This window comes from Podarcis vaucheri, assembly GCF_965113315.1.
Source record: "Podarcis vaucheri genome assembly, chromosome: 10".
NCBI lineage: Eukaryota > Metazoa > Chordata > Lepidosauria > Squamata > Lacertidae > Podarcis > Podarcis vaucheri.
In genome coordinates this window covers 69,614,039-69,636,960 of record NC_138748.1, presented here as the reverse complement: position 1 = coordinate 69,636,960, position 22,922 = coordinate 69,614,039, and the positions used below count along the sequence as shown (strand labels likewise).

General features: G+C 45.7%; 1 protein-coding gene across 1 annotated transcript in view; it reads left to right on the top strand.

Moving 5' to 3' along the window:
• Window positions 1–2,829: 2,829 nt before the first annotated feature.
• NET1 (neuroepithelial cell transforming 1) overlaps window positions 2,830–22,922 on the top strand; it is a 64,999-nt gene continuing 44,906 nt past the window's right edge. Inside the window, exon 1 of the mRNA XM_082238966.1 lies at window positions 2,830–3,102. Coding sequence (XP_082095092.1) covers window positions 2,894–3,102 — 209 coding nt within the window. The 5' untranslated portion in view covers window positions 2,830–2,893. The remainder of the gene's footprint in view (window positions 3,103–22,922) is intronic.

Genomic DNA, 22,922 nt, shown 5'->3' with positions numbered 1-22,922 from the left:
GTTGCCAGGAGCAGGGACTGAGCAACGGGAGCTCACCCCGTCGCGGGAATTCGAACCACCGACCTTCTGATCGGCAAGTCCTAGGCTCTGTGGTTTAACCCACAGCGCCACCCGCGTCCCCTCTTGCACATTGCTTAAGAAAGCTCACTATGGAGCTATGATCTGCACCCCACCCCATCGCCTGTGATGCAGGCCTGTGTCGGGTCTGCAGTTGGTACAGAATACCCCTTAGACAGCTGCCCTGGATACAGAATTGACCTGCGCCTCCATGGACAGCTGTGAGTCCAAAATGACTCCCAGGCTGCGCACCCTATTCAGGACCAGGGAGTCCTCCACACCCGCCCGCCCCCTGTCCCCCCAAAACAGTACTTCTGTCTTGTCAGGATTCAACTTCAATCCATGCTTTGCATGCAGACACACTCAGGTTCAATTCTTGGCCTCTCCAGGAAAGGCTGGGAGAGTTGTCTGTCCTGAAACCCTGGAAAGCTGGCTCAGTATTTGTCTCTTTCCTAATTATTGTACACATCCAGGAATACTTTCAACAGTGCAGACAAATATGAGCTACAGACATCACTTTTGGGGCTCCTTGAGGCTGCAGATGCAAAATGTTTACAGTGGGGAAATGGGAAATATTAAGAGGGTAAGTCAGCCAAAAATGCCAACCCAGTACAAGATTGCAATGGAGTTTCTTTGCAGAAATGTGTTCCGAGTAGTTAGAATGGCCCTGTGTGCATGCCAAGCAATAAACAAAACTCATTAGCATTGGTACAGAGATTCTAAACTGTACACTTTGGCTTAAAATAACTGAACCAGTCAAAACTGCTTTGCACCAGATGACATTCATTTATTGCTTCCCCCCTCCGCTCCTTGCCCTTTTGTGGAGAAATGAAACCAGAGTCAGGTGGTTCTTTGCCAAGGCTGTTCACTCCAGCAAGAGAGATTTGCTCGGGTACCTGAAAGGAGCCTTCAGACTTTGGCCAGATATGTAACACATGGGGGTGGAGTAGGCGAAAATGCAGAAATTGAGCACGAGGCAGTTCTAACGACCACCTTACCAGCCCTCCTCCAAAGAAAGGGGTATTCTGTACCATCTGCAGACCCAACACAGGCCTGCATCACAGGCGATGGGGTGGGGGTGGGCAGATCATAGCTCCATAGTGAGACAGGGATGTGGGAGAAAATTGATTCAGTTCACACTTGAACCTATCTAATTTGCACTTTCTTAAGCAATGTGCAAGAGGGGACGTGGGTGGTGCTGTGGGTTAAACCACAGAGCCCTAGGACTTGCCGACCAGAAGGCTGGTGGTTCGAATCCCCGCGACGGGGTGAGCTCCCGTTGCTCGGTCCCTGCTCCTGCCAACCTAGCAGTTTGAAAGCACGTCAAAGTGCAAGTAGATAAATAGGTACCACTCTGGCGGGAAGGTAAACGGCGTTTTCGTGCACTGCTCTGGTTCACTAGAAGCGGCTTAGTCATGCTGGCCACATGACCCGGAAGCTGTACGCCAGCTCCCTCGGCCAATAAAGCGAGATGAGCGCCGCAACCCAAGAGTGGGTCACAACTGGACCTAATGGTCAGGGGTCCCTTTACCTTTACGCAATGTGCAAACCGCAACACAGCCATCCTCTAAAATTCACACATTTTGGCAGTTGTCCAGCCAAGTCATGTGTACTAAGATGAACACAGCAGGGTAAAGTGCGAGTATAAATGCAATATGTTAGGGGAAATTGCTTGGCAAAAAAAAAAAAGTTAGGCAAAACTGGATATTAGGACTTAAAAAATAAATAAATCTCCAACTGGTGTGCAGATGTGGAGAACTGAATCTAAGCAGCGCCAGTTCTGTAGATCCAAGTGGTCAGATGGGCATGTTATGGGCTAAGGCGAACTTGCAGGTGAACTGGTCCAAAATAGTAACACCTTGAACACTGCACATCTCCGAGCACTGGTTATATGCTGACAATAGATGCAATATATAATACTGCATGCAACAGGAGAACTACGTACACCACCTTGCTCTCCTTGGAGTAGAGGTGAAATATAAATGCATTAATCAACTAAGAGAATAAACTTGTCAGCAGGTTTATCCTAACAAAGGTTTCCCCGGACCAGCATTCATTTCTTAGCTTTGAGTAATTCTGTATCTTTTAGGAGACATCTGTAGGCAGTGCTGTATAAAGCTTTTTAAGGTTGAATGTTATAGTAAAACATTTTTTATATATATGCTGAAAGCGACCCGGAGTGGCTAGGGTAACAGCCAGATGGGTGGGGTACAAATAAATTATTATTATTATTAGAGTAAACTGGACACTAGTGGAGGAGATGGAAACCATGGCTGCTGCCATAATGGGAGATGAATTCTCAAATGAGTTATTTTATGGGGGGGGGGAATGCACACACAAAATATGTCTGTCTGTGTGTATTGTATTGTATTGATTATAGTCTTTTTCTTATGATTTTAGCTGTGTTCTGGTCTTTCATCTGTAAGCCACCTGACGTGCCAGAACGTGCACAAATAACTACATAATACACCATACTCAGGAGTAGACCCACTGAAACCCGTAGGAAGCCTCTCCGTTCATTTCTGGAGCCTAATCCTACTCCTTCCACGTCCCCCGAGACGAGGCGATACGAGGAAGGGGGAAAAACAACCCACCCTCATTCTTTTGAAAAATAAATAATCCCCAAAGCGAAGGAGGCCTCAGGCCTGGCAGCTAGGCCTCTCTCCCCCTCGCACCCCGCGCCGTCTCCTAGCAACCGTCGGCGGCGCTGATTGGCCGGCGCGGCTCCCGCCGCCATTTTCAAACGGCTTTTTCTGTGCGGCCCTCCTCCCTCAGCCGCCGCCATTAACCATTCTCGTCCCGGGCTTCAGCGGAGGCGAGTCTGGTCTCGCCCGGCATGGAGAGCGGCCCCCTGGCTGAGAAGCCCCCTCTGAGGAGGAAGGGGAGGCGGCGGCGGCAGCAGCAAGCGGCGAGGCCCGGCGCCGCCGCCGCGGGGGGAGCGCCTGTGAGGAGAAGCGACGGAGGCGCGCCTCTCCTCGAGACCCCCGGAGGGGCCCGGCAGGCCGCCGCCGCCTCCTCCACCGCCTCCTCAGCTTCCTGCGGGCGGTAAGTGCCCCCTCCCGCCCCCGCCCCCCTGGGTCCTTAGGGTGAGGGGCGGGGGACGAATAAATCCACGGTAAGAGGAATAATAGTAATCGACGGGGAGGGGGCGGCGTGAGGTGCTGGGGGGGCTGACCCCCCTCCCCAATATTATTCGCTTCAAAAGGTGGGGGGGGGGCGTAAGAGCCTTCAGCCCCCTCCCCGTCACAGCGACGATCCGATTGCATCATCACCGCCATTATTGATTATTGTACTATTATTGAACCCCAGGCCCAGTTTTCTCCCTGAAAAAGGGGAGGGGTGGTCTGAGATAAAGCGTGAGGAACCTGTAGAGGGGTCCCCCACGGCACACCTGTTAAAGGGATGAGTCCAGTACAATTTATTTGCATTGCTGTATGGAAGACAATCTGACTCAGCTACAAGTGATCGCCAAAGAAGAAGATTACCATTATTATTATTATTATTATTATTATTATTATTATTAGTAGTAGTAGTAGTAGTAGTGTTATTGATGCCCAGACTCAGCTTTCTACCTGAAAAGGGGATGGAGGGGGGTCTGAGATAAAGCTGAGAACCCGCAGAGGGGTCCCCCATCCTCCACGGCACACCTGTTAAAGGGATGAGTCCAGTACAATTTATTTGCATTGCTGTATGGAAGACAACCTTACTCAGCTACGAGTGATCACCAAAGAAGATTACCATTATTATTATTATTATTATTAGTGGTGGTATTAGTGTTATTGATGCCCAGACCCAGCTTTTTACCTGGAAAGGGGACGAAGGGGGTCTGAGATAAAGTGTGGGAACCTGCAGCCCCCCCACCTGTTAAAGGGATGAGCCCCTATTCGTATTATATCCTTGTATCATCTTGAGTCGAGTGCAAACTATTCGTATTGTATTGTTGTATCGTTATTATCACACACACACACACACTCTCATCTAAAAGGATTTCGAGCCGCCACTGCACTCAAATAAAAGAAAATGAATGGCGGGTGAAGAAGAGGAGCAAATGCGACAGTCCCCTATTTCACCACCCATAGCAGTATGTCAAAAATCCTAAAATCAGAGTGACGTAGCCAGCCAGCTCTTTTGTATATTTCATCCGGATCTTTGAAGTGGGCACTAGATATGTGATGTGTGTGGTTTTAAAAAAACAATGACACAGCAGGCATCCATAAGAACACAAGAGCGCTGCTGGATTACAGCAGAAATCCGTCTCATTCTGCATCCTGTCACCCACAAAAGCCAGCCAAATCTGTCCCGTCCCACCCCTGGGAAGGTCAGAAAGAGGGCATAAACTCAACAGCATTGCTCCTCAGCAACTGGCAAAACTGCATGTTTTAGATTAATGCCCAAGGGACCTTTCCCGATGACACAGAAGCTGTTTATGCAGTGTGTTCAAGGTGCAAGTCTTTTCCCTGCCCCTCAAGTTGTGTGCCCATTGAGGGGTAGTTAATGCCGCAGAAGACAGAATCGGGATTCAAGATGACCGTAACAGATTGCAGAACTGGGCCCAAACTAACAAAATGAATTTCAATAGGGACAAATGTAAGGCTCTACACTTAAGCAGGAAGAACCAGCTGCACAAATATCAGATAGGGGACACCTGGCTTACCAGTACTATTGTTGTTATTACTATTAATACAATTTATTTACCACCCTTTATCAAAAGATCAGGGTGGTGTACATCAATATCAATGATAAAATCATAATAAAAAGTAAAATAATAATAACAAGAGTCCTATCCCCAACACTTGCAGGCCATAGATTTTTTAATAACCATAGACCTGGGTAAAGAATAATGCTTTTGCCTGGTGTCTAAAGACATGTAATGATGCACCAGCCGAGCCTCTCTGGGGAGAGCATTCCACAGATGGTGAGCCACCACAGAAAAGACCTGTTTTCTTGTTGCCACCCTCTGAACCTCTCTGGGAGAGGGAACATAGAGAAGGGCCTCAGATGACGATTGCAGGGTCGGGGTCAGTTTGTATGGGGAGAGGTGGTCCTTAAGGTATTGAGGTCCTGAGCTGTGTAAGTACATTTATATGTGAAAAGGATCTGGGGATCTTAGTGGACCATAAGCTTAATGTGAGTCAACAGGGTCATGTAGCATCACAAAAAGTGAATGCTATTCTAGGCTGCATCAACAGAAGTACACTGTCCAGATCAAGGGAAGTCATAGTACCACTCTATTCTGCATTGGTCAGACCACACTTGGAATACTGTGGCCAGTTCTGGGTGCCGCAATTTAAGAAGGATATTGACAAGCTGGAATGTGTGCAGAGGAGGGCGATCAAGATGATCAAGGGTCTGGAAACCAAGCTGTATGCGGAAGAGTTGGGTGTATTTATCCTGAAAAAGAAGAGTCAGAGGTGACATGAGAGCCATCTTCAGATTATCTGAAGGGCTGTCACGTGGAAGATGGAGTGAAGTTGTTTTCAGCTGCTCCAGAGAGTAGAACTCAAACCAATGGCTTCAGATGACAAGAAAGGAGATTCTGACAACCACCAGGAAGAACTTTCTGACAGTAAGAGCCGTTTGACAGTGGAACGGACTACCTTGGAAGGCTGTGGATTCTCCTTCCTTGAAGGTTTTTAAACGGAAGTTGGTTAGCCTTCTGTCAGGGATTCCTTAGCTGTGATTCCTGCATTGCAGGGGGTTGGACTAGATGACCCTTGGGGGTCTCGTCCATCTCTGCAATTCTGTGATTCTATCAATGACCCAGGCAAGCGTTAACTCACATTCCATTCAAAACAGTTCATTATTCATTTTTTGGATTTATATACTGCTTTTCTGCTCAGGCACGTCAGGCAGTTTTTAAGTTTAGCACTAAAATGGCTGTGTTACATAAAATGAAGTTCAACATATTCCTCTCATGCTAACTGGGAACTTGCTGCCCTGGGCTCCTTCTCTTCTCAGTTTAGGGAAGCTAGTTGTGTGGAATGATGCACGGGATAAGATATTATGTCTAAATCTGACCTTAGATCAGGTCTACTTATGCAGCAGAATGAGGTGGCAGAATCATGGTAGGATAAAATAGACTACAGTGGTGCCTCGCAAGACGAAATTAATTCGTTCCGCAATTCTCTTCGTCTTGCGGTTTTTTCGTCTTGCGATGCACGGTTTCCCATAGGAATGCATTGAAAATCAATTAATGCGTTCCTAGGGAAACCACCTTCAGACCAGGTCCGGGGACAGTCTGTCCCCGGACCTCTTCTGAAGGCTGGGGGGGGGACAAGGGCTTTTCTTCCCACCCCCAGCATTTTAAAAAACCCTGGGACAGCGGAGGAATTCTCCGCTGTGCGGGGCTATCTTAAAATGCTGGCGGGCGGCATTTTAAAATCGCTCCGGACAGTGGAGGACTTCTCCGCTGTCCGGGGCGATTTAAAAGCCCCTGGGAAGGCAGGCTGGGGGGACAAAGACTTTCGCCCCCTGCCCGCCTTCAGAAGGTGTTCCCGCCCCCCGCCCCACTTCGGAACAGCTTTCCGAAGTGGGGCGGCGGGGCCAGGTGTCCGCGCCCCCCCCACTTCGGAAGAGCTTTCCGAAGTGGGGCGGCGGGGCCAGGTGTCCCCGACCCCCCTCCCCACTTCGGAAGAGCTTTCCGAAGTGGGGCGGCGGGGCCAGGTGTCCCCGACCCCCCTCCCCACTTCGGAAGAGCTTTCCGAAGTGGGGCGGCGGGGCCAGGTGTCCCCGACCCCCCTCCCCACTTCGGAAGAGCTTTCCGAAGTGGGGCGGCGGGGCCAGGTGTCCCCGACCCCCCTCCCCACTTCGGAAGAGCTTTCCGAAGTGGGGCGGCGGGGCCAGGTGTCCCCGACCCCCCTCCCCACTTCGGAAGAGCTTTCCGAAGTGGGGCGGCGGGGCCAGGTGTTCCCGACCCCCCTCCCCACTTCGGAAGAGCTTTCCGAAGTGGGGCGGCGGGGCCAGGTGTCCCCGCCCCCCCTCCCCACTTCGGAAGAGCTTTCCGAAGTGGGGCGGCGGGGCCAGGTGTCCCCGACCCCCCTCCCCACTTCGGAAGAGCTTTCCGAAGTGGGGCCGCGGGGCCAGGTGTCCCCGCCCCACCTCCCCACTTCGGAACACCTCCCCACTCCGCGCCCAGGCCTGGCGGATCTCTCTGCCAGCAGCGGCAGCTCTGCCGCTGCTGGCGGAGAGTTGCCGGCATGCCGAAGCCTGCGCGCAGCGCGCCCAGGCTTTGCGGATCTCTCTGCCAGCAGCGGCAGCGCTGCCGCTGCTGGCGGAGACTTGCCGGCATGCCGAAGCCTGCGCGCAGCGCGCCCAGGCTTCGCAGATCTCTCCTGCCTTCAAAAGCCGTCCGGGATAGCAGGAAGCGCTTCCCTGCTATCCCTGACTGCTTTTAAAATGCTGGCGCTGGGGAGCAAAGCCTTTTGGCCCCCGCCAGCCTTCCTGGACCTCTTCTGAAGGCCGGAGGGGGGGGGAAAGGCTTTGCTCCCCACCGCTAGCATTTAAAAGAGGTCCCCGGAGATTTCCCTATGGGCTTTCGTCTTGCGAAGCAAGCCTATAGGGGAATTCGTCTTGCGAGGCAAATCGCGGACGAAAAAACCTTTCGTCTAGCGAGTTTTTTGTCTTGCGAGGCATTCGTCTTGCGGGGCACTACTGTATGTAATTGCAGATGAGGAGTAATCAAGTAACAAGCAAACACACTAGCACACTAAGGAGAAAAGTTCTAACCCAGCCTTCTCCCTGCTGTTGTGCTAGTTGTCTGCTAGTGGGGTGGAGTTTTTTTATTTTTAAAACCAGGTCACGTTCAAAATCTGACAACATCCCCCTCCCCACAGCCTAAAGTTGTGCAGTACATTCTACCACTGCTAACCTTGACCTCATAATGTTGCAATGTGCAGATGAAGCCTTTAACATGCAACATTTCCTTTATTGCTAGATGGCCTTCTACTAGCCTTTTATTGTAACTTATTTTATTCAGCAGCCAGCAACATACTTTTACTTATTTCAAGTAGGTCAAGTTTTCTTGAGGCATACAAGGACAAACAGGCATACAAGGGTTGTTTTAAAGCATTTCTGCCCTGGCCAAGATTGCTCCCATTGCACAGTACTTCATACCAATAGCTGGCTTAATGGAGGGGGAAAATTGAATTGATAGAGTTGGTCTCCATTATTGGAGCCAGTGATGGCTATGACATCCTCTCTCTTGAATTCTTACATACCTTTTCAGAGGTCCTGGGAAATTCCAAATCATGTCCATTAATTGGGAAGTGAGGAGAGCAGACGCTCTCTAGGAGTTTAAGTGCAATGCTGGCTTCCCCTTAAATACAGAATGTGTGAGAGACAGGAGGAGAGTTCAGGTGCTGCCTCTAAGGTGAAGGAAGGTGCCCTCACTCCTGCCATTCCTATTGAACGATTCCATGATGTAATAATAAAGGTTAGCTGCCACTTATGCCAGGGTATTCTCAACTTCACATAATATTTGGCCCCAATAAAATAGGCAGCCAGTTGACCAGCATCCCAGCCCTACTCTGTGGATGGACTGCCAACTGGCAGTGTTGAAATGGGATGAAACGTTTGTTGTTACTAAAAGGTAGGTCAAAGCTGGCATAAAGTTATTTTACACAAATTCTGTATTAGCATTTATGGGTTGCAGTGCTTGTGTCCTCTTTCTGTAAGCTAGGAGAACATTAAAACCACTCGTCCATTTTATAGCAGAACTATTCTAGGGTGAGAGAAAGTGACAAAACAGGTTTAGCATTCTGCCAGCCATTTTTGGAGCAATCCTGTACAAGTTTACTAATGGCAGAATGTTTAAAGGTGGCTCAGATATGTGTACCACATGTGCTTTACTTTCCAAATACATGGTACTGGGATTTTGAGTATCAGTCCATGGAACCCTCAAAAACATGCATTCTTGAGTCTGCATCTTACCCATTTTTCTGAATCCCAGGTTTAAAGTGAGTCAATACTAAGTTTAAAATGAGGCTGGTTAGTTGGTTGTTGAAACATTGTAAGATGAAGCACTGTTCCAATGTCATATGGAAAAGAGTTGCCACTGCCGAGAACTCCACAATACAAATTTTATCATAATATTTCAGAGAGATTAAAACCAGTTGTAGGCCTCTTTGTAAATTCACTTTGGGTATAGGTTAAGAAATCAGCCCATCCCTTCAATTGCATTTTGAAATATCCAACTTGCTGCTTTCTTCTTCTTCTTCTTCTTCTTCTTCTTCTTCTTCTTCTTCTTCTGTTTATCCCAACTGAATGTCTGTTGTAATGATGCAGAGATGTTTTTTTATACACTTAGGCTCTCACATTGGGGCACTCCTTAAAACCTCAAGCTCAAGGGCACAAAACTCCTTACAGAAATTAACAAGGCAAGGCAGGGTGAGTGGGTGCAGTCCTTCCCTTAAGGACATTTCATGCAACACAATACAAGGCATGCTTTAGTTGGAGGTATATCTCCCATTGGGGATTAGTCCCAGGAGCCTTAATTAGGGTGTAAAATTACAAAATATAGCTCTATTTAGCCCCTAAGTGCTCTGGATGATTGTTTCAGCATAACTGATTTTGTTTTTATAGCCTGGACTTCCTTAGCTATTCAGTCTCTCCTACCTAATGTAAAGGGATGCGGGTGGCGCTGTGGGTTAAACCACAGAGCCTAGGACTTGCCAATCAGAAGGTTGGCGGTTTGAATCCCCGCGACGGGGTGAGCTCCCGTTGCTCGGTCCCTGCTCCTGCCAACCTAGCAGTTCAAAAGCACATCAAAGTGCAAGTAGATAAATAGGTACCGCTCCAGCGGGAAGGTAAACGGCGTTTCTGTGTGCTGTTCTGGTTCGCCAGAAGCGGCTTAGTCATGCTGGCCACATGACCCGAAAGCTGTATGCTGGCTCCCTCGGCCAATAAAGCGAGATGAGCGCTGCAACCCTAGAGTCGGCCACGACTGGACCTAATGGTCAGGGGTCCCTTTACCTTTACCTAATGTAAGGTGTATGGTGTGAAAATGACTTCCAACAGGAAAGCACAGGGTGCAAGTTGTTCTTTTTAGACCTAGAAAGTGAGGCTTGACAAGCAGACCTATGCTTCATAGGCTTAGATTTAACTAATCCTTGATGACTGTGTAAATACAGTTCTTGAGACACCTAACAATGCCAGCCTAGCTGTAGAGTGTTGACTGTAAGTCAGCTCCTGTCCACTAGATGCCAGTAGATGATAGTGATAATTATAGAGACTAGGCGTTGTGAAAATTAGCTGTAATGTTAGCAGCCCCTGCCTGCAGTTTGCAGTGTAAACTAGGTAAAGCAGACATGGTTTGGGAAGGCTGGATGCAGAACAAAGCAGAATTGGGTGCTGAACTCCTAAAAGATGGGGAACTTGGGCCTTTTAAAATGTTGTAGGATTCCCACACCTGTCACCCCTTACTATGCTTCCTAGGAATGAGGGAGTCCAGCAACACCTTGAGGGCCACAGATTTCCCACCTCTTGGCTAGTAAAAGCAAATTATTACAAGGAAAAATATGTCTTCTGAAATTAAGACTCCTAGGTACCTGTGGCCTGAACCACCAAGAATTATGCTTCTTCCTTTAAAGTGTTGACAGCATTTCCCAGAAATGCAAGCTGTGATTTGAATGCCAAAGATTAGCTGAGGGAAATACACTCAGATCACTCACACAAAATATTACTATTAACAAACAGGTGTTCACACATGTTTGTGGATTTCAAAGGGAAATTCTGCTCTTTCCCCCAGCTAGCAGTAGTAGTTTTGAGTGACCACCTGTCCTAGGTTCTTTAGCTGAGATTCTTGCATGCTGCGGGTTGGACAGGATGACCCTCAGGATCCCTTCCAACTCTACAATTCCATGATTCTAACTCTGAGTACACCATAACTATATCTTGGGTTTGGTGATTCTTGTTATTCTTGAGGTTGAATGCTTCCCCCTACACAATAAAAAATGATCCCTTCACTTTGGTTTTGGCCTGTAGTGTGCTAGAGTGTCCTACCTCCTTTCTTGCTTTTTAAAGAAATTAAGTTCTGGGTGTGAGCTTTCCCTCCAGGTTTCAAGGGAACATGTACAGATGGGAGAGAAAAGTAAACAGATAATTGGGAAAAGGCTGCAACTCAGAGGCAAAGTACATACTTCTCTTATAAAAAGTGCCAGCTTCAATCCGTGGCATCTCTGGGTAGGACTAAGAGAGAGCTACGAATCCATGTAGACAGCACTGAGCTAGATGCACCAAGGTAGATTCTGAATCTATACTATAGCAAATATTTTCCTTTCAGTCTCTCTTTTTACTCTATGGTTCATAATACAGTATAACAATGAAACACAGGAATGGGTTGATTGGTGGTGGGAGCCAGGAGTAGAAAGTGAAAGGAAAAGCTTCATCAGCATGATTTGCAAGCCATCCAGAACAAGTGAAATTAACAAGACTTCCCCTGTATGGCTGTGACGGGTGATGCAAGTGGGGAATGAAGAGCAAGCTCCATGCTTTCCAGGAAGCCATGTGGACTTCATGAATACAAATGATGATTCCAAACAGCGCATCAGATTTTACCTTTGATGCTGATTTTGTAATGTTCCCCATCAGAGAATTCCACCCCCCTTGCCCCAAATGCTCGTCATTGCTAGAAAAGCCAACCATCCATTGCTTGGAGGCAAACTATACAGTGGTACCTCAGGTTACAGATGCTTCAGGTTACAGACTCCGCTAACCCAGAAATAGTACCTCAGGTTAAGAACTTTGCTTCAGGATGGGAACAGAAATCGTGCGGCAGCTGGAGGCCCCATTAGCTAAAGTGTTACCTCAGGTTAAGAACAGTTTCAGGTTAAGAACGGACCTCCAGAATGAATTAAGTTCTTAACCAGAAATACCACTGTATTTGGTTCTATCTTGGTCTGAAAGGATGTGTTTTGTTGTTGCTGTTTCTTTCCCCCCTCTTATCAGAAAAGGCCCCATCTTTTTATTAACTGGCATTAGAATTAATCGCTTAAACATATCATTTTATATTGCACATCTTTTCCCAGTTCTTAAAGAGAATGCCACTAAAGCTGATTATGGCATGTATCTTAACATGCTGTATATGCATGAGCACAAGGTGGAGCAAATGATGCTGCTTTTGTATTTTGACCAACTTGGTCCTTGTATGCAGCTGCTTTTGGAGAGTGTTGTGGAAAACAGCATATTTTGTTCTGTATGGAAAGTCTTTCAGTTTTCAGTAGGTAGAACAATGTGAGTGTTTGCAAAGGTTGTTCTGTGTTTGGCTGTACAATATTTTTTCTTCCTGACCACAGGCCATTTCCCTTTTGAATGGAAAAGTGTGCATTCTTCCCTCCCCAGCTTCTCCCCTATAGTAAAAGTTTCTTGACATGTTATTCAGAAGCATTCTTGAAGCTTCAACCTAAGCTACACCAAACAGGTTGTGCTGCAGCAATATTTCTGCATCTGCTTCAGAACAGAAAAGTTTTTATAGTGCAACCTTATGTATGGTTACCTGGAAATGAATCCCACTGTGTTGAGTGGTGATTATTCTCTGATAGTGTGCTTGGGTTGCAGCCACAGAATACTTGAATTGTTCACTCTCACAACAATCTGTTGTTGAGGACTGTTATTTTAGTAGACTTGCAAGTAACATGAAAACAGTGAATTGTGCAGATGTTTGTGCTGTGCTTGTGTTTAACTGGATTGCGTTGGGTTAATAAACCTGGGGGCACAGTGGGGGGGGGGAGCACCCTGCACTCTTAATGTTTTGGAAAGCTGCAAGCTTTTTTCTGCAATGTGTTCAGATGGAAATAAATGCCCTTCTTCATTCTCTTCTAATCCCAAAATGTTTAGAAGACACTTTGCACATCAACATAACTCAGGATACTTCAGTCAATAGAGTTTCAATTTCATTGTTCTGTATGGGACAATGACAATAAAGATATTGTGTATCTAAGGGTCATGGGTTTGAGCCCCACGTTGGGCAAAAGATTCCTATATTTCAGGGGCTGGACTAGATGACCCTTGCAGTCCCTCCCGATTCTACAATTCTATGGTTCCAAGCACATGGAAAACAGCTCCTTCACAGCTGACTTAATAAGCAGCGTTCTTGCACACTACGGAATGTAGGTTCATCTTGTCCTTGATCCGAACACAGTGTAGAAACAGGGATTACTATTCCTTGGGAAGGCCACAGTACCATCAGCTTGGTGTTTACATGAAAATGCAATCTGGCTGCTTGGTCAGAGAATAACACATCTCTTTGTGTAGATTAACTCAAAACTGGAGGCCTGCTTTTACCACTTGTGTTGTCTTTAATAAAATGCACACGCAAACTTTTTTGTTTATGGCCATGCCAAAAGGCCACCACAATTCATAAATGGATACAATGTGATGCCCAATGTATATGTGAATATGAAAGGGAATACTGTATGCTGTAACTTTGACTTGAAACACTGTTGACCTGCATGTTGTTCTCTCACCCACCCCCCTAAGAACAACATAACTTCTTGGATATACATCTAATATACTACATATCAAATAGTAAAACAAACCTTTCTGAATGTGCACAATTACACCTGTACAACTATCCTTTCACCAGAGATTTTGATGTGGCATGAAAAAGGAAATGAAGGAAGAGACTAAAATAGTCAGGGTTATGCAAGTTCAGAAACTACCCTTTTTTCTCACAGAAGGAAATTAGCAAGCTGGCTATGGTGAAAGGGTGTCTATGCCTCAAATCAGCTCTTAAAGGGGAGAGGCTGTGGTAATGAAGCAGAATGGGTGGGACAATGGGATGTGGTTGCTAGCTTTTCTGTCATCTCATCTAGCTATGTGTTTTACAAGCAGGGTGATATGCAGGAATTAGCAGGAGGAGCTATGCATGGCAAAGTGACCTCCATTATCACTTGTTAGGTGCTCCACAGTAAGCTGCATCTAAAGGCTTGCTTATTTATTTAGCAGAGAATTGACACCCTGCATTTGGGTCCCAAAGTGGCCTGCAGTTGAGACAGGAACTGGAATAAGGGAAGACTATTTCCAGCTCTTCATGCTATTCAATTTCTAAATGAGCTACTGGAGATGAGGCACAGAACTTCCTCATCTTCGGCTTTGGCTGCTCCCTTTCAAACTTTTATCTTCAAACAGACAAATTTAGTGTCTCATGCCACACTAGATCTTACAGCTCTGTTGTCCCAGGTATTTTAATTTTCCATTGTCTTTTATTACCATAAGCTGTAGTTTAACATTAAAGCCTCTTCATGGTCCTAATACAGTCGTTTGGTAAAAAGGAAAAAATTATTTCTGACTCAACTTGGCAATGGCTGAGGAGGGTATCTGCACAAAGGCCAACGGCAAAATGCTAGGTATGAGAAAAGACTGTTGGGCAAGGGGAGAAATTAGGTGCTGAACATTTGGCTTTTTTACTGCTCCATTAAAAAAGATGGCTTGTTTGAAATTTGATAGCCAATTCAGCACACCTGTTTTCTGATGCTGTATTGTTTTTAATATTCGGTTGGAAGCCTCCCAGAGTGGCTGGGGAAACCCAGCCAGATGGATGGGGTATAAATAATAAATTATTATTATTACTTGACCACAAATCCTTGTGCAGACCAAAAGTTGCGGGCTTTGTGTCTCTAGCAATTTGCAAACTACAGTGGTACCTCGAGTTACATACGCTTCAGGTTACATAAGCTTCAGGTTACAGACTCCACTAACCCAGAAATAGTACCTCGGGTTAAAAACTTTGCTTCGGGATGAGAACAGAAATTGTGCTCCGGCGGCGCGGCAGCAGAAGGAGGCCCCATTAGCTAAAGTGGCGCTTCAGGTTAAGAATAGTTTCAGGTTAAGAACGGACGTCCGGAATGAATTAAGTAATTAACCCGAGGTACCACTGTACCTGGTAGTTGGTTAAGAAGAGGGTGGAGACATACAGTAGACATAGATATGGCTGTTCTTTTATAATCACTGTGGACCTTCAAAATGAAAGATCCATGAACATAGCTTGGCCACCCCCACACAATGGTTTTTGTTTTTTTAAGGTTTGCTAAATGATATAGGCATTCCTCCTAGCAGACCCAGCCCAGTTGTGTTCATCCCCCAAGCTGCCTGTCTCTGCTGACTCAGCCTTTTCCTGGAAGACTCCTTTTGCTCTTGTAGTTCCCACTTATCTCTGCTAAATGCCTAGTATTTGTCTTGCTCCTGCTTTTTTCCTCTGTCCCACTCAGATCTGAATACTTGTGAAATTATTTCTCTTCCCTGACCTGAAAGTTTATTTCTTAGCTATTCCAATATGCCAGTAAATGGTAAAAAAGGTAAAGGACCCCTGGATGGTTAAGACCAGCCCAAGGCGACTATGGGGTGCTTTAAAGGCTCGACCAGCTTCTATTTGCCCTCTTTCTTTCAGGCCTGTACATTCTGCAAACAAGATATATTTTAGGCTCATGTGCTTGAACTCATTGTCTACAGATCATCACCTGAGGTTTTTCTTCATGTGCCCCCCCCCCAAGAGGTCTGGACAGTGGAAACATGAGAAAATGCATTTTCTGCGGTGGCTCCCCATTTATGGACTGCTCTCCCCATGGAGACTTGCCTGGTGCCTTCATTACATATCTTCAGGTGTTAGATGAACATGTTTCTCTATAACTAGGCCCTTTAGCTGATTAAAAGTTCTATGGCCTTTTAAATGTGTTTGGGGTGATGCTATTGATTTTTTTTAATTACAGTGGTGCCTCGCAAGACGAAAAGAATCTGTTCTGTGATTCTCTTCGTCTAGCGGTTTTTTCGTCTTGCGAAGCAAGCCCATTGACGGATTAGCGCTATTAGCGGCTTTTAGCGGCTTATCTGCTGATCGGATCAGCTGATAAGCGGCTTAGCGGCTTAGAAAAAGGGGGGGGGAAACCAGCAGGAACTCGCAAGACATTGTCGTCTTGCGAAGCAAGCCCATAGGAAATTCGTTTTGCGAAGCACCTCCAAAACGGAAAACTCTCGTCTAGCAGGGCACCACTGTATTATGTATTTTGTGTTCTTATTCTGCATTTTTATGTTGTAAACCACCCTGTGATCTTCAGGGTGGTGGTACTACTACTACTACTACTACTACTAATTCATTAATTTGCTCTCTGTTTCCAAGCTCTCAGTCTCCCCCTCTCTCCCACCTGCTTGCCCTGAGCACAAGCTCTTTCTATTTCTCTGTGGGACTTTTCCCAGTCAAACACAACTCCTTCCCCACAACTGCCTCCTTTTAAGTACCGTATGTAAACTGGTTGTGACTATCCTTTTGATGGTCAGCTTCCATCTCATCATATGAGTGAACACTCCATAACTTTGCAATGTCTAGAAAGGATTGGCAATATGTTCCTAACAACAGTGGACAAAGTTTAGCCTATTATGTATGGATTTATTTCCCAAAGATAAAAATATGGAAACTTGTTTACTGTACAGAATACAGTTGATCTCTATGCATCCATCCTCTATGCAATGGTACCTTGTGTTAAGAACTTAATTTGTTCTGGAGGTCTGTTCTTAACCTGAAACTGTTCTTAACCTGAAACACCACTTTAGCTAATGGGGCCTCCTGCTGCCGCCACGCTGCTGCTGCGCGATTTCTGTTCTCATCCTGAAGCAAATTTCTTAATCCAAGGTACTATTTCTGGGTTAGCGGAGTCTGTAACCTGAAGCGTCTGTAACCCGAGGTACCACTATATTCCAGTAACTAAACGTATAGCCGAAATCTTTCTGCTATTCATTGCAAACACTGCTTGAACATAAAGGAATACTTGTCTCATAAACAAGGTGATCATCTAAAATAAGTAGCTAACGGAAAACAGTGTCTTAATCATGGGAAATGTGTATTGTGACAAAACTCATGCCACGACTTCTGCTGATCCTAGTTGGGCATAATTTCCCACAAGAACTTAAAATGTCTCTTGAACTTCACCCCCACCCCACAACTGGCAATTCTTTTGAGCTGGCATAATCTGCGAGTGGGGTTTTTGCCCATGGATTTGGCCCAGTTCCTTTATTTGATCTCTGCTGTTCGTCTGTGGGAGCACTTGAAATAGGTAGGAAAAAATGTGCATCAAGTTCAGCTAGCCTTAGAATTGGCCTCTTGCCTGCTAACTGGAAACATGCTATTAGTCTGGAATTCTATTCTAGTCTATTAAATAAGCTGGAAAGCTTACTTAAAAAGGAGGCAGAGCAAATCCCAAGGGGCTGGTGGGTGGCAGCAAGGAATCGTGGGCTGTGCCACGGTCCACGTGAAAACAACGTGGTGTGCGTCTTTCTACAGGAATGAGTACAGCACAATCTGCCCTTTCCCATCAACGCTGTTGTTTGCTGTTCTGCTTTGGAATTAGAGCTCACTTTTTTCCTTGAGCATTGGCCATATATAAATCCTATTTATTGCTGAGGCTGTAACTGCTGCTTAGTGCTAGGTCTTGGGTTTTGTTGGTCGTGGTCCTAACTGTCTACCTTCATTTTTCAGTTGTGTGCCCAGGCTTTTTTTTTTTAAGAGTAGGAGGCAAGAGATAACATGTCCTAACTGATAAGCCAGCACCAACAGAGTGTGTTGGACTTGGACCTGTGAAGTCTTGTGGTGTGTTCTGCTGTTGACTCACTAGATAGATGCCTTTGATTCCGTTGCAGTTTCTCTGCTTGCTTTCCTGTTTGTAAAATGGGGATAACTGGGAGCAGAGCCCGGAGTGTTTTTGGACTCTTGGAGATTTGATGCAGGCTACAAAGTATCTGATCTTTCTCCCAAACTTGGTTTGTTTTCCTATCTGGTTTAGAGGTATCACTGTGAGGGGTATTCAGCACAATCCTACTCAGAGTAATCCTACTGAAGTTAATGGACATGACAAACTTGTTTTATTTATTTAAATGGGTCTACTCAGAGTAGGATGCAGTTAGAGACAGCTGCATGGATTTGCAAGTCTGCTACCGATTCCAAGACCTGTACAGGAGAGGCGGGGCTGTTGGCACTGCTCTCATGCCACAATATATATATATTAATAATAATAATAATAATAATAATAATAATAATAATAATAATAATAATAATAATAATAATTAATAATTTATTTATACCCCGCCCATCTGGCTGGGTTTCCCTAGCCACTCTGTGTGTTTTCCCACTGAATATTAAAAACAATACAGTATCAGACATTAGAAACTTCCCTAAACAGTTGTCTTTTAAAAGTAAAATAGTTGTTTATGGCCTTGACATCTGCTGGGAAGGCGTTCCACAGGGCAGGCACTCTGTGGAAGAAGGCCCTCTGCCTGGTTCCCTGTAATCTCGCAATGAGCGGCCGCCGAGACCATATAACACCGGTCTTGAAAGACCTGCATTGGCTCCCAGTACGTTTCCGAGCACAATTCAAAGTGTTGGTGCTGACCTTTAAAGCCCTAAACGGCCTCGGTCCAGTATACCTGAAGGAGCGTCTCCACCCTCATCATTCTGCCCGGACGCTGAGGTCCAGCGCCGAGGGCCTTCTGGCGGTTTCCTCATTGCGAGAAGCAAAGCTACAGGGAACCAGGCAGAGGGCCTTCTCGGTAGTGGCGCCCACCCTGTGGAACGCCCTTCCAGCAGATGTCAAAGCGATAAACAACCACCTGACATTCAGGAGACATCTTAAGGCAGCCCTGTTCAGGTAAGTTTTTAACTTGTGATATTTTATTGTATTTTTGGTTTTTATGGAAGCCGCCCAGAGTGGCTGGGGAGGCCCAGCCAGATGGGCGGGGTATAAATAATAAATTATTATTATTATTATTATTATTATTATTATTATTATTATTATTATTATGAGGGAACCGCCAGAAGGCCCTCGGCGCTGGACCTCAGTGTCTGGGCAGGATGATGGGGGTGGAGACGCTCCTTCAGGTATACTGGACCGAGGCCGTTTAGGGCTTTAAAGGTCAACACCAACACTTTGAATTGTGCTCGGAAACGTAGGCATATGCATGTACCACACAGCTACTCATGTGCTCCACTTACTACTCATACCCATGTGCCACAATTAGGTTTGAATAAAGCTGCCTTCGACTCAGATAGAAAGGTCCTTTGAAGTCTAATTTCAGTGCATGGGGTGGGTGCAGGTGGGAGACAGGATGGGACCCTGAAGGACCAAGGAAGTCTTCTGTGGGTGTACTCAGAATTAAGTCTTGCAGAGGTCACGCCATCGTAACACTTTGCCCAGAATATCTTTTGAGTACATTTTGTGGTTTGAAACAGTATGCTGGACTCTGGCACCATGAGAACCGTAAGCCACTGAAGCAGACATCCCCAAGCAAGTGCCTGCTTACAGTTGTCTGAGCAGGACTGTAATATTGCGGCTCTGCAAATAAAGCTATAAGGTATAGGCTTTCCTACCTGTAGGTGGCTCATATTGTACCCAGAGATTCAAATGAGTGACTCTTTGCAAGCTTGGAATGTTGTCCAGAGTTAATTTCCTTTGCAGAGTAGCTTGGCCCGAACCTATTACAGGTTGCTAGGCAGTTGACTTGGACCAGAAGTCCCATGGGAGGAAAATCCGGAGAGAACATGAAAGCAAGGTCCTTTGCCAATATAGGAAGTCTGCTGTTGGGAGATAGTGGAGGAGTTAAATGGTGAATTCGGGGTTGATGCATGATGATGTGGGAAGCATGCCAGATCACCACTGCCCATCATATAAATTACTTGTGGATAATGACACTTCATTAATATTCTCGGATTAGCTCAGCTGTGTTGCTTCACCTTTTCAAGCTGGACAAAGAAGTTGAGGGCAAATGTTCTTAGAAGTCTGTCCCACTGCGCCATGGGACTTGTTCAAAAGCTGGCGTGTTTATGATCACAGCCATTGTTTTTGCTATTTAAAAGGAGGTGGGGGAAGCACATGCACAGTATTGCTGAAACCTGTCTGAGGTGTCTAAAGCCCCTTCCCCCAGAAACCCCAAAGGATATAAAGAGATCAAAGTAGTGGCTGCTGTAGGCTGTCTGAAAAGTACAAGAAGTCCTGAAATCAACAGTAGCAGTCTGTGTCCGATCCACTTGGTTTCAGTGGTCAGATATTGTTTTGCACACTGTCCCACCCACCAATTGCTATTTAACCTTTTCTACCCAGTTATGCCACTTTCATGGTTTTGCTGTATTAGAAGCAGCCACTGGAATTGCTAATTGATTCAGAGTTGCAAATTGCCAAATAGTGGCTCAGCCAGAGTGTTTTGGGAGTTGCTTCTCTTGGAGGGTAGAATTTCCCCTTAGATTTGAGATTTCTACCTTTCCCACTCCTAAGGATTTAAGAATTTTAACATTATGTTTACTGTATGTGAAAAGCTATATACAGTATATATATTTTAAGAAACAACAAAAGTAGGTTAACAGTATAAGCTGTGTGCAGTGGGGCTTACTTTTTAGTAAACATGTAGAATTGTGGCCTTAAAAGATGTAAACTAGATACAAATACATTGGGCTGGAAGAACTCGCTTTCCAACCTAGGAGTTAAAAATGCTTACTCGGTTTCTGCCTTGTTTACAACTGTTAGTTAGAGGGTGCTGAAGGTTATTTCCTTGTTGTAATTGTAAATTGTCATTAGCATAATCTAGCTGCCTGAAAATGCATTATTCGACATGCATTTAATATCATTGAATAGAGCTGTGCTCAGTGTTTTAAAACTGGAAAAACAAAGCTGGTTAGAAGCCAAGGAGGAAGGAAATAGAGAATTGCTACCCAATTTATTTTGGACATTGAAGGGTGTTTTAAGGTTAACAGGGCTACTAGATTAAACTCTCTGGACAAACCCTCAAACAGAACAGCTACCAAAGTTTGGTTGAATATGCTGATGGAAACTTTTGAGACTTGCAGTAATTTAGGTGACTTGGAGGAGAAGCTGGACTGGAAGATCTACTGCTACCTAAGGGTCTCTTGTCTAATAGTGTTAGGTATCTGGGTTGTAATGTTCAGGCTGAATGGACCAATGTGTGTTGCTCAAGCAGGGAATGAAGAAGAAAACTTTGTTCTGTTGAATGATAAGGCATTCATGTTTAGTTTTTTGAAATATGCAGATTTATTAAAATTAATCCATCTGTTTTAAAGGCAGATGACTATGCGTAACTAAAAATGTTTTGAATACATGATAGCTATGCTTTTTTTTTACCTCTGCATCTTTTGGGACCTTCAAAGGGTCCTCTTATCTATATTTTGGGAAGAATCCAAGCTTATTGTTCTGTTTGATGTTCCCAGCATGCTTCCTCCACAACAATAGATTGACAAGATATGCATATAGTGGGGATGGGTAGCAGGCTTTCCTTAGAGTTAAGCAGGCAGAACAGGAAACCTACCACAAGGGTCCAGTATATTTGGCTGAAGGGAAACACTCTTGTTTTTCCTTCTTCAGTTTACCTCCCTTGGTGCAGATTAATTCTGGAAGGGGAGAGGGTGGGGAAGGTTAAGCAAACAAGCTGAGCTTCCAGCCAGGCAGCCAAAAGGAACTTGCTGTCAAAGCATCTTTGGAGAGGCAAAGCAGAAATTAGAAAAAGAACCAGATGGCATAAACATTGAGATATGCTGGCCAGACTCCTGGCTGCTTGCAAAGCAAAGGCACCATCCAACCTCAACAGGAGAATATCCTGTTCTGTTCTATCCAAGTGGATGGCGTGCACTCTTGCTCCATGACGGATTTGCCAATGACAGGATTCAGTTCGCTGCGTTACCCTACCTACCCATGGTCTGCTGGGTGAGACTAAATGTGGATAAGGGAGACCTCATACCACTGCACTTGTGCAAGTTGTGACTATGGAGCAAGACACCCACAATTTATTAACATATTTATATTTATTTCAACAGCTTGTCTACCACTTAATCCCAGTTGTCTCTAAGTGATGTACAGGAGGCTAAAGATGAGTTAAAACAATAAAATCAGATCCCAATTAAAAGCTTGCTGGATTAAAGAAGTCTTCAGTAAGTGCCAGAAGTTCAACAGGGAAGGGGGCCTGTCTTACCTCAACTGGAAGTGAGTTCCATAAAATTGGGCCCACAATGGCTCTTGCTTGGAAATAATAATAATAATAATAAAATAATTTTATTTATATCCTGCCCTCCCCAGCCGAAGCCGGTCTCAGGGTGGCTAACAACAGTAAAAGTAACACAGCATTCTAAAACCAATTCATTCTAAAATCAATTCAAAATCAAATTAATGGCAACCATTGGGCCAGAGTTCTGTGAGGATGACCAAAGGAGGGGGTCAGGCTGTGCCTTGGCCAAAGGCCTGGTGGAACAGCTCTGTCTTGCAGGCCCTGTGAAAAGATGTCAAGTCCCGCAGGGCCCTGGTCTCTTGGGACAGAGCGTTCCACCAGATCAGAGTCACAGCCGAAAAAGCCCTGGCTCTGGTTGAGGCCAGCGTAACCTCTCTGTGGCCCGGGACCTCCAAGATGTTTTTGTTTGAAGACCATAGGGTCCTCCGTGGGACATACCAGGAGAGGCGGCCCCGTAGGTACGAGGGTCCTACGCCGTATAGGGCTTTAAAGGTTAAAACCAGCACCTTAAACCTGATCCTGTACTCCTCTGGGAGCCCGTTCATCTGTACATCTGAGCCATAGGGGACCACTAACAGTGACTCCCCTGAAGACAGCTGGGATTGAGCACAGAATATAAGGGATCAGGTGTTCCATGAGGTGTCCTGGACCCAAGTTGGTTAAGAACCTTGGAAAGACACTTGGAAAGTAGTAGGGCTTCCTAGGGATGACCTAAACCTGGTATGTGTTTTTAATGCAAAATGTCCCAGCTGGTAGAGATCTCTGTGGAACCCTGGACAGCTGCTACTAATCAATGTAAACAGTATTGAGCTAGTTGTTGTTGTTTAGTCGTTTAGTCGTGTCCAACTCTTCGTGACCCCACGAACCAGAGCACGCCAGGC